The following is an 11596-nucleotide window of genomic DNA, read 5'->3' as shown; positions in this document are numbered from 1 at the left end:
TGGGAGAGGCCAAAACAGGGAGAGGCCCGCGTACCAAAAAAAAAAAAAACAACAACAGCAAAATTAATCAGTGCATTCAAAAATGATTATTTTCTGGCCCTAAGAGATACAGAGCCAATACTGTGAAGAGGGTTTGTTCTCGCAAATCAGAGGCATTTCCTAGACCCTAATGCAGTTAAGAAATGCCCAGCAACATGGCAGTTCCCAGTACAATAGAATCGCGTCCCCCGCATCAGCAGGCAGACTCTCAACCACTGCGCCACCAGGGAAGCCCCAGAACTTACTATATTTTTAAATTAATAAATTAAAAGTTGAATAGCTAGAGCACCAAGACTTCTCTTTGTTCCAAAATAAGTGCAGGTGTAGACTTAGGAAATCAGGCATCTTTGCAAGAACGATGGCAGATTTAGACTCTGTCCTGTGTCTCTGGCCGGGTTTCGGAACCAGGAGGGCAGCCCCTTGCACTGTCAAGCAACAATGCCAAAGTTAATCATTGGCTGTGCCAGCCCACGGACGATCACGCTGTTTTTGTGTCCCTGTTTTCCTATTTTACGTAAATCACACTGAACACGTTTGCATCAACCTACTGGTGATGCACCTTTGATCAATAGATTTTAGACAAAAGCGGTTTTTGAGTCCAAAGATCAGGGCTGGGTTGACCTGCAGACTGGATACAGAGTGTATAAAACAGAGGCAAGACACAGGCTGATAGCAGAGCAATCACCACCAAGTCTGAAATAACTGCAAGGCCACAGCCAAAGGTTTCCTGAGTGAGGATGGAGGAGGGAATGAATGCTCTGCACGATTTTGGGGTCCAGTCAACGCACTACCTCCAGGTGAATTATCAGAAGTCCCAGGATTGGTTCATCTTGGTGTCTGTGATCGCAGACCTCAGGAATGCCTTTTATGTCCTCTTCCCCATCTGGTTCCATCTCCGAGAAGCTGTGGGCATCAAACTCCTCTGGGTAGCTGTGATTGGAGACTGGCTCAACCTCGTCTTTAAGTGGTGAGTAAGAGCCAGACAAAGAGGACCTCGGCAAGGAGAGGCTGGCGTTCTCTCTGGAAATGTCTGTCCGTCAGAAGTTGCCTCTCCTCCATGTTATTCAGGAAGGCACAGCTTACTCCCCTCCTGACTTTGGATCCTCTGTAGAATGAGGGTTGACAGAGAAAACCCTGTCAGGAGCTGAAGATACAGGAAAGGCTATGTCGTATGGACGGAAGGCCAGCTGGACCTTGTGAATTATAGGCTATAAGCAAAGAAACACCGTTTCATTACTATGAAACAGCATAGGTGACATAAAGATAGATGTACGAAGGAAGAAAAATGAGGTATGAAGAAGGGAAACACATAGGCAATTTCAAAACTTGCTGTGTGGGGTCATGAGAAGTAATCCAGAGAATCTCTTGTTCAGCCACCTACCGGCTGTATGTCCTGGACAACTCGTAGCAACCCTCTGAGTTTCTGTTTTATAATCTGTAAACTTAGATTATCTCTGAGACCTTAATAATTAGTATATTTATTAACATTTATTGAACACGTAGTATGTGCCAGGCCACGTGCTAAGCACTTTAAGGCACTGAGTTAAACGACTAGAAAAACACAGGTGGTGTCGGAGGCAGGATTGAAGCCCAGGCAGGCTGGTTTCAGAGGCAACACTCTTACGAACTATGTTACATCCAGTGTTGATAAACTGACTCTTGGGGGTAAAAAGCCCTGATTTTAGTATTTGCCAGTTTCTACTGTGTATATGATCCCACTTTCAAGCTACCGTTGGGTCCAGCTTGTAAAAATCCTGAATATTTTACATTTGTTAGCCAGTACTGGATGACTCTAACACATTACTGGTTTGGCCTCTATTTCCTCGTCTAGAAAATGAAGAGGTTGGACCAGCTGCCCTCTAAGATCTTTACCATCCCTAAAGTTATCTTTGTTCACTGGTAGGTGATTCTTAAGATCTCTTCTAGCTCTAATTTTCTTTGGCCATAAACAAGAAAACTCCTTTAGGGTAGGAAAAAACATCGTTATTGGGCTCAGAAGCCCAAGGCATATTGATGGGATTCTGAAATTCCTGTTGAAAAATCGACTTTGTCTGTAACTTCTGGTATTCAATAGCATAACTCTAACAAATAAAAAGATAAAACGTTATTCCAAACATCTAATTTCATGTAAAGAACCATGGATTTTCTCTGAGTTGATAGAGGTCAGAGTTAGTGGCTAATTTTAGTGAGAAATCACTGTTCCTCCACTGTAGGGCAAAGGAGGCATCCTGACCAACCCTTCACACCTGTTTCCACAATGAAAAACATGCTATGAAAGGGAAAGCGGTTTGTCTGAGATATTCTGTTTCAAAGCTGAGAGGATACAGAACAAGCCCCTGAAGCTATGTATGTCCTAACAGAGAGTGATTCTGATGGAAACAGAGACCACATCCCCTTGGTGGGGCTTGTCCTTGGGGCTGGGGCTCATTCTCTGGTGTCCGGAAGAAACCCAAGACTCTGGAGGCCAGCAGAAAGAGAACCCGTAGAATATGCAAGTCCAAGTTGCAAACTGTAGTTCCTATGCATCCTGCCAGGACAAATTCTTCTTGGGGTTAAAAAAAAAAAAAAAGTCACATAGTTGCCGTTAATACGGCTTTGAGGATATTGGATTTATTTATTTAAGTTTGAATAAATAATACCTTCAAATAGTGCAAAATTCAAAAGTTATATAATGGGTGCACCATAAAGTCTCCCTCCTGGGACTTCCCTGGTGGCCCATGGGTTAAGAATCCGCCTGCCAATGCAGGGGACACGGGTTCGAGCCCTAGTCCGGGAAGATCCCACATGCCACGGAGCAACTAAGCCCATGTGCCACAACTACTGAAGCCCGCGCACCTAGAGCCCGTGCTCTGCAACAAGAGAAGCCACCGCAATGAGAAGCCCGTGCCCCACAATGAAGACCCAACACAGCCAAAAATAAATAAATAAAATATATTTTTTTAAAAAGTCTCCCTCCCTTGCCCCTCTCCAGCCATCCAGTTCCCCTTCTTGGAGGTGCCCGTGATACCAGTGTTCTGTATAGGATCACATGGGTCTTGTCCTTGAGCTATCTCTCTTCTTGAAGGTGTGGCATTGGGACAAAGTGTTCCCTCAGTAATTCCAGATATCGGTTCTGCTTTTTCACAGGATTCTCTTTGGACAGCGCCCATACTGGTGGGTCCTGGACACCGACTACTACAGCAACACCTCTGTGCCGCTGATAAAGCAGTTCCCGGTCACCTGTGAGACCGGCCCAGGTGAGAGTCGCAGCCCTTGTTCAGACAGAAACTGGGTGAACCTTGCTCGCAGTGGACACCTGGTAACAATGTTCTGGATGAAGCTGTCTTTGAGGGGGACATGAGCAGAGCCACTCTTGCAAGCTTTGGTCATGGTCTTGGATTTGGTACAACTCCATTTATTTTATTTTATTTTATTTTATTTATTTATTTTTGGCTGCGTTGGGTCTTTGTTGCTGTGCACAGGCTTTCTCTAGTTGTGGCGAGCGGGGCCTACTCTTCGTTGTGGTGCGTGGGCTTCTCATTGCAGTGGCTTCTCTTGTTGCAGAGCACGGGCTGTAGGCGTGCGGGCTCAGTAGTTGTGGCACACGGGCTCCGTAGTTGTGGCTTGCAGGCTCTAGAGGGCAGGCTCAGTAGTTGTGGCGCACTGGCTTAGTTGCCCCGCGGCATGTGGGATCTTCCTGGACCAGGGCTCGAACCCATGTTCCCTGCATTGGCAGGCGGATTCTTAACCACTGCACCACCAAGGAAGTCCGGTACAACTCCATTTGAATTCACTTAAGCAAGGCCTTCCCAAATAGCCCATGACTGACACTTTGGAAATCTGCCTAATGTTTCCAGAACCGAAATTGCTAGTCCAGAAAGGCAAGGGATCCCTCACAGGCAAAGGGCTCAGGAGAGTAACTGTGCTGTGGCCCTTTGTCCAGGGAAGGGAACATGGTAGAGGCCTGAGCCCCTGGCTGTGCTTCCCAGAGGCCCAGGGGATGTGGCCTCCTGAGCTGACTGTCCAATCCCGCACCCTGTCTGTATTTTACTAGGTACACCCAGACGGGCGTTTTTCAGCCACATGATAGATTTCATTTTTCAGTAAGGAAAGGAATACTCAACCCCATTGCTCACCCGTAGATCTCAGTGTTAGTGTCCCTTCCTCAAACACCCTATCACTGGCCCCCAGACTAGGGCATGGCCCTTAGTTATTTGTTCTCACAAATCCTTGACTCACTTCAGAGCATATCCATTCATTCAAGTGTTATTTATCTAACACCTGTGTCAAACACTGTTCTAGGTACTTGAAATGCCTCATTGAATAAAACAAAGATCCCTACCCGTGGGAATTCCCTGGTGGTCCAGTGGTTAGGACTCGGTGCCTTCACTGTGGTGGCCTGGGTTCAACTCCTGGTCAGGGAACTAAGATCCTGCAAGCCGTGCAGCGTGGCAAAAAAAGAAAAAAAGTTCTCCCTCTTGTGGAGCTTAAATTTGAATGGTGTGTGTATGTGTGTGTGTGTGTGTGTGTGTTATAAAAAAAAATCATAATACACAAGTAAAATATTTAGGATATTAGAGGAAGAAGAAGGAGGAGGAGGAAGAAAGGCAAGGCTTTACCTATGCGGTTCCCTGGAAAGCAGACTCAGATGGAGATCAGCATGCAGGAGGCAGGCTGCTCTTGGGAGCAGCATTCATAGAAGAAAGGGACAGAAGCCACCTGGCCAGAAGAAACCTAGTTGCAATTCAGTCTCAGCCAACCCCATAGGAGCTCCAAATTGATTCAAGGAGACCAGACCCTTATACCCCAATAGAGACCAGTGATTGGGTGCAGGCTCCCCCCAACCCCAGGGAGAGGGTAGCTGTGATCAAGACAGCTCTTTTCAGCCCAGGGCAAGACTTCCAGAGAAGTCTGAGAGCTGAGGGCCGTCTGCAACTACACTCTCAACAAGAGAAAGGGGAAATAACTTCAGTCCAGAAGGGGATCTGAGTGGCACATCTCAGGACCCTCCATCTTTCAGGGAAGAGGAAGCAGGAATAGGAATTGAATGCAGGATTAAATAAGGTGGTCAAGGTAGGACTCATTGAGAAGGTGAGATCTGAGCAAAAACTTGAAAGAGGCAAGGGAATTAGCCAGTAAATTTCTGAAGGAAGAAGTGTCTGGTTAGAAAGGCCAACATCACAGGGACACTGAAGTGGGAGTATGTTTAAAGGAGAGCCATGAGGCCAGCATGGCTGGAGCAGACTGAGCAAAGAGAGTGGAAGAGAGACAATGGAAGGCAGATGGGTTTGTGATTGTATACCCAGCATGCTGATATATACATAACCACAAGAGCTATGACCTTCTCTGACTTTGCTCTGTACTCCCAAAGCCTAGCATGGTGCTGGGCACGTAGTAGGAGCTCAATAGATATTTGTTAAATAAATGACTACATGGATAAATGAATGGACGGCAGGATGGGTAGATGGATGAAAGGATGGATGGATGGATGGATGGATGGAAAGATGGGTTTCAGTCTTTTCCATCAATAGTTGTTCAGCAGTTAGTTGTGATTTTGGTATGCTCATGAGAGGAGGTGAGCCCAGGGTCCTTCTACTTCAACATCTTGTAGCTTTTCCATTAAATTTCCTGAATGGAAAGATAGATGGATGGATGGATAGATGGATGAATGGATGTATGGAAAGATGGATAGATGGAAGGATGGATGGTTGGATGGATAGATGATGCCCCCTAGCAATCTCCCACATGGAGACTTTTAACCTTTGGTTCATTCATTCATCTCTTTCCTATTCTTTAGGGAGTCCCTCTGGCCATGCCATGGGTACGGCAGGTGTATACTATGTGATGGTCACATCTACCCTCTCTATCTTTCGGGGAAAGAAAAAGCCAACCTACAGATTTCGGTAAGAACTCAGCTCTGGGTTGTGGGTGGCGGAGGGCAGGAGGTGGCTCTCTGAAGCTGACACACCACTTACTCTTCTTCACGTGCCCCCAGCCCACCCCATGCCTTAGGCTGGTACTGATAAGAGTTGTGGCATTTCTGCTGAGAGCGAATATTAGAGTCACAGAATGTTAGGGCTGGAAGGGCCCCACTTAATGAATGCTGTGAACGGGCAACACCTAATTTTAGAGATCAGTAAAAAAGGCCTAACATAGCAGAGGGGTTTCTCGAGATCAGCTAGTGAGCTAGAAGCAGGCTTTAAACAAAAACCCATTTCTGTACCAATAATTGAGACGCCCCGTCCAGGTTAAAATAAACAAAGAAGCAGAAGACATTCCTTCTATGGGGAATTCTGGGTATGCAGACACTGTGAAAATCCTTAATTATGAAACATAAAATAGGGAGGTTAAAATTCACATACACAGGGTTTCACCACTTGCCATGGTTATCTTTGAATTTTGAGTACAGGCTTCAATTTACAAGAATTCCACTGATGAAACCTAAGTTTGCCAGGCTCCAACATTCCTGCTGAGGCTGGTCTCTTTGCTGAAGGATCTATATCTGGGTTCTCTTATGGCTGCCTCTTCCATTGCAGGTGCTTGAACATCATTTTGTGGTTGGGATTCTGGGCAGTGCAGCTGAATGTCTGTCTTTCGCGAATCTACCTTGCTGCTCATTTTCCCCATCAAGTTGTTGCCGGAGTCTTGTCAGGTACCAGCTGCTCTGGCTCCCTCCCTCCAACTCCCCACCTATACCATTCCTCCCTCATCAGGACAAAATCCCAGCATTCCTGCCATGTTCTGTGTATAATCAATGCTATTAGCATTTCAGTGGGTTGAAAGTCAAGGGTGGGCGATTTGAAATGACTCATTTCTATAGGAGTGCCCAGATGTACACAACTAAGTATGTTCCAGAAACATGACAATACAGAAAATTAACCTACCCAGTTGAATTCGCTTGAAATCTCCAAGATATTTACATTCTTTATTTCTTACGGGTGTTCAGTTGGAAGTGGCCCCTAGTTTAGTCTTAAGAAAAGCTACCAAATCTAACAAATTAACACCATGTCCTTGGAAAGCTCTTTATTTAAATAAATCCATTTGCAAACCTAACAGATACCCACAGCTGGTCTTTATTATAGGCTCTGAATTTTGAATATTTTGTTTTCTTGGATCCAGTTAATAAGGGGCAGAAAGGACTTTGGTTAAGTGTAAGCAAGAACTTCTTGACTTTGTGGAAAGGACTAGAATATAAGACCTTAAGGAAAGTGCAGAATTTTTCCCCTGGAGACCTGAAAAAGCAGAGCAGGGCAGCATTCACAGAAGCATGTTGAGAACAAGGGAAATAATGGCTTCATGGCAACCACGGAATTAACACAGCATTTAGCGCAGGGTTCCATGTTTGAGAAAGAGCCTGGAAGTTCATGTTACATGAAAGATCCGGAAATGTTTAAGTTAGAGAGGAGAATAACTATCTTTCTTTATTTTATTTTTTGAGTTCCCAATCTGTCTTAGTCTCTTCTTTTTTGTCCCCCAGTTTATTATTTTTTTAATTGAAGTATAGTTGATTTACAATATCATGTTAGTTTCAGGTGTACAGCACAGTAATTCAGATATATATACAGGTATATCTACCTATATATATACACATACACATATATATATTTATTTTCAGATTCTTTTCCCTTATAGGTTATTATAAAATATTGAGTATATTTCCCTGTGCTATAGAGTAGGTCCTTGTTGGTTATCTATTTTATATAGTGTGTATGTGTTAATCCCAACCTCCTAATTTACCCCTCACCGCTGAGAACAAGTATCTTTAAATGTGCTGACAGAGGCTCTAGATTTACCACTTATTAACACCTGCGGAAAAAAACTGAGACCAATAGACATCGTTAGAAGGAGAGAGGTTTTATTTAGCTCAGCACAAGGAAGAACTGTGTAATGATCAAATCCATGCAAAAATGAAATGGGCTCCCTGAATGGGAGTGAGCTCTTCATCCCTGAGGGTATTCAAGTAGAGACAGGAGGACCACACACACACACACACACACACACAGGAAACTTGCATGCGGAGTGAGGAAGTATGTGACATGACTCTTCCATCTGAAAGAATCTGTGGCTGAGGACAGGCTGGAATCACATATGGGAAGAAAACAAACGATCCTCAATCTGGCATCTGTGATTTAACTCCACAATGGTGGGGTGGATGGCATGTCACCCATTGCTCCAAACTCACCTCTAGCTGAAGGGCCAGTGTCTTCCCCAGTTCTCACGGTCATTTCTTTCTTCCTCTCAGGCATTGCGGTTGCTGAGACTTTCCGCCACATCCGGAGCATCTACAACGCCAATCTCAAGAAATACTTTCTCATTACCTTCTTCCTGTTCAGTTTTGCCATTGGATTTTACCTGCTGCTAAAGGGGCTGGGGGTCGACCTCTTGTGGACCCTAGAGAAAGCCAAGCGAAGGTGTGAGCGGCCAGAGTGGGTCCACATTGACACTACGCCCTTTGCCAGCCTCCTCAAGAACCTGGGGACACTCTTTGGCCTGGGTCTGGCTCTCAACTCCAGCATGTACAGGGAGAGCTGCAAAGGCAAGCTTAGCAAGTGGTTCCCGTTCCGCCTCAGCTGCATTGTGGCCTCCCTCGTCCTCCTGCATCTCTTTGACTCTTTGAAACCCCCATCCCACATCGAGCTGATCTTCTATGTCCTGTCCTTCTGCAAGAGTGCAGCAGTGCCCCTGGCGTCTGTCAGTCTCATCCCCTACTGCCTGGCCCAGGTCCTGGGCCAGCCGAACAAGAAGACTTTGTAAAGGGATGTGGAGTCTTCAGAATTTAAAAGTCGATGACTGCACCAAGGATTGAAGGTGGCTAGGGCCTTCTGCCAGCCCGTTATGAGGCCAGAGGTACTATAGAGTCAGCTCAGGCGACACCCCCTTTCCCCTTTGCAATTCTAATTGCATTGGGTGCTGTTTTTTTGAAAAGCTAATAAGGCTCTTTGAGAAAGCCTTATTGGAGGTTGGGTCATTCTGGATTTTTTTCCACGAAGATATGCTTACTCTTTTGTCCAATACACAAAAGCGAGACTTCTTGGTAGGGCCAGCTCACAACGCCAGGCTGGGGATCACACGGAATTTTCTACTCATGCTAATCCTTACCCAGAAAAGGAGAAAGGAGCAGTGGATTTGATAGGGAAAGAAGGATTGATTAAGGAGGATTTTTAAATATCTTGCATGTCATGCAAATTGTATGTCAAACAATATCTTAATGGCTTCGATGATATACGGATCTTTAGGTAAAGGGCTCTCAATGGTGGGGGACCAACTTAAAGTACAATGAATAGGTCCTTAGTGGAGTAATTCTGCTTCTTGTATTTTTCTATTATATATCCACGGTCATTGTATTTACTGGGATTTCTGAATGGCTGCAGTGATCTGGGTATCGCACTAGGTCAGAATACTCAGGTAACGTCAGCTTCTCCTCTATAACATTCGATCTTTCTCCTTATTAGCCCAGCTCTGCTTTCCCCAGCATTTTCCACTGATTCCACAACCACCCTGCTGGATCCTCAGATGCCTAAAAGTGACTCTATAGTGGTGCTTTTGTATGTTTCAGTTAAGCTCTGAAATCTTGGGCAAAATGGCAAGGAGAGGGCCAGGATTTCTCTCTCCAGAAGGTCACTCCGATGTTACTTTTGATTCCTGGAGGTAAATATGACTCCTTTCTCTATCCCAAGCCAATCAAGAGTGCATTCTTGGAGGAAAAGCCAACTCCTCCTCTTTGCCTATTCTCTAGTCTCAACTAATTTGCAGAATATGTCCTTTAAAAAAAATGTTGAAGCCTATTTATTTGAGAGTCCTTGTTTTTTCTACTAATTATACAGCTTACCATATAGTATCATTCACACCAACCATAACATCTTTGCAAAGAAAAATATATACGTGCAGTATTTTATTAAAACAACATTTTACTTAAGAATGAAGTCTTGTTGATTACTATATTTTAGAGGCAATGTGATCTGAAGGTTCTAATCCTGGCTTAGCTAAATTTCTAGGTCTTTCTCTATTTCCCTAAACAAATAATTTGGTTTCTATATACTTATGTTTTCTTTTTGCAAAAGGAAGGTGCTTTGTCTTGGGTTGCCCAGGAGTCCCAGTAGGGCTGCTGAGACTTACAAAGTGTCCACAGGGGCACAGGTAGAGTCAAGCATATCAACATAGTCACAATATCATATTCTAGTTGGCCAAGGCTGAACATTATTTACCAGACCACAGTGCAGCATGAGTTGCTCTATGGGATCAAACTGTTACCGAGTCCAAGCTCGCTCTGCTTGCTACACAACAGGCCAATAAATCGGGAGACGAGGTGCTGAGGCAAGGAATACAAGTTTATTCGGAAAGCTGGCAGACAGAGAAGATGGCAGACTAATGTCTCCAAAAAAACCCATCTTATCAGGGTTTTGGATGCCAGTTTCTATTATAGAACAGAGGGAGAGGAGATGAGGAAGTAAAATAAAAAGGCCATAAGGTTTGCGAATGTCCCTTGGAATGGCCAGCCTTGGGGAGGGGATGTGTTAATTTCTTCTTTCTTGCCGCCATCCACAGGTGGACAGGGTCAGGATGTTTACCTGAACAAAGGCACTTTGGTTTAACATTCAAGCAGAGGGGACAGGGTTCCCTAAGGCAGGCCACTGTGTATAGACAGTATCCTTTTAATGAACAAAAGCAACCGGAAGCAAAGGTTAAAGTAAAAGAAACAGATCCAACATGGAGTCAGGATTGGCTCTCTCCTGTTACAAAACTGCAACTTGGGGGCAGACAGGCAAGATCATTACCAAACTAACCGATCAGGGAATGTAAGTCATAGCAGCAGAACAAGACTGAGCAGGGAATTCCCTGGCGGTCCAGTGGTTAGGACTCTGCGCTTCCACCTCAACAGGCACAGGTTCAATCCCTGGTCCCGGCCAAAAAAAAAACTGAGCAGACTGTGGAATCCAGTAACCCAGTGTCAGCATGGTTCTGGGTTATAGTTAAAGAAAATATGAACAGGGCAAGTGATAGCACCGAGGGCTGCACAAGGGAGCTACTGAAAGCATTTCTGCAGGATTTATTTCATCCTGGGTGCAGGGTCCCACCTCCAGAAGCCTTGGCTCATGGGCGTATCTCTGGATCTACCGAGAGTGAGTCTGATCATTCGCTTCAGAATTTTGGGATGTGACTCTTTAGGGAAAGGTGAGTCCTCCTACCGAATTTTATTTCTTCAGGGGTGGCACCGGGCCCCTCCGAGACACTAACGGTCTCACCAAGGATGAAGGGAAATGGTCTTGTTCTGTCTGAATTGAACCCCACTGCTTGGGCATGGCCTCCATCCTGGATGATTTATTTGCCCTCAGGGACCAAGTCCAGATTCCTTGCAGTAGGATTCTGGCAGAAAGTAAATAATGTTCCTGCCCCCAGCAGTTGGTGAGGTTAATAAAGACACATAATAAAAGATGAAATTTGGGCTTAATATACACCAGGCTCTGTTCTAAGTATTTTATTTATTTATACAGTGAACTCCCTTAATTCTCCCAAGGTTTCTGTGAGGTGGGTGTTAGAATTTATGTTCATGTTACATATGAATAGGCACAGAAGGATT

General features: G+C 44.9%; 1 protein-coding gene across 2 annotated transcripts; it reads left to right on the top strand.

The window, feature by feature from the left end:
* Positions 1 to 521: 521 nt before the first annotated feature.
* Positions 522 to 9937, top strand: G6PC1 (glucose-6-phosphatase catalytic subunit 1). Of its 2 annotated transcripts, none has more exons than XM_024746273.1 (5): positions 522 to 1006; positions 3166 to 3275; positions 5816 to 5921; positions 6555 to 6670; positions 8261 to 9937. In XM_024746273.1, exons 1-5 carry the CDS (start codon positions 777 to 779, stop codon positions 8770 to 8772), a joined length of 1074 nt encoding a protein of 357 aa, XP_024602041.1. In that variant the 5' UTR covers positions 522 to 776; the 3' UTR covers positions 8773 to 9937. The 2 variants fall into 2 exon arrangements, with proteins under 2 accessions (XP_024602041.1, XP_024602051.1); XM_024746283.1 differs by having other exon boundaries at positions 620 to 836.
* The last annotated feature ends 1659 nt before the right edge of the window (positions 9938 to 11596 follow it).

This window comes from Neophocaena asiaeorientalis, unplaced genomic scaffold (assembly GCF_003031525.2).
Source record: "Neophocaena asiaeorientalis asiaeorientalis breed wild unplaced genomic scaffold, Neophocaena_asiaeorientalis_V1.1 scaffold1, whole genome shotgun sequence".
Taxonomy (NCBI): domain Eukaryota; kingdom Metazoa; phylum Chordata; class Mammalia; order Artiodactyla; family Phocoenidae; genus Neophocaena; species Neophocaena asiaeorientalis.
The sequence above is the reverse complement of the archived record's forward strand: the minus strand, read 5'-3'. Positions and strand labels throughout refer to the sequence as shown.

Coding starts and splice junctions, on each gene's coding strand:
- G6PC1 (XM_024746273.1), top strand. CDS start 777: ATGGAGGAGGGAATGAATGCTCTGCACGATTTTGGGGTCCAGTCAACG. Junction 3,276..5,815: donor CACCTGTGAGACCGGCCCAG/GTGAGAGTCGCA, acceptor CCTATTCTTTAG/GGAGTCCCTCTGGCCATGCC. Junction 6,671..8,260: donor TGTTGCCGGAGTCTTGTCAG/GTACCAGCTGCT, acceptor TCTTCCTCTCAG/GCATTGCGGTTGCTGAGACT.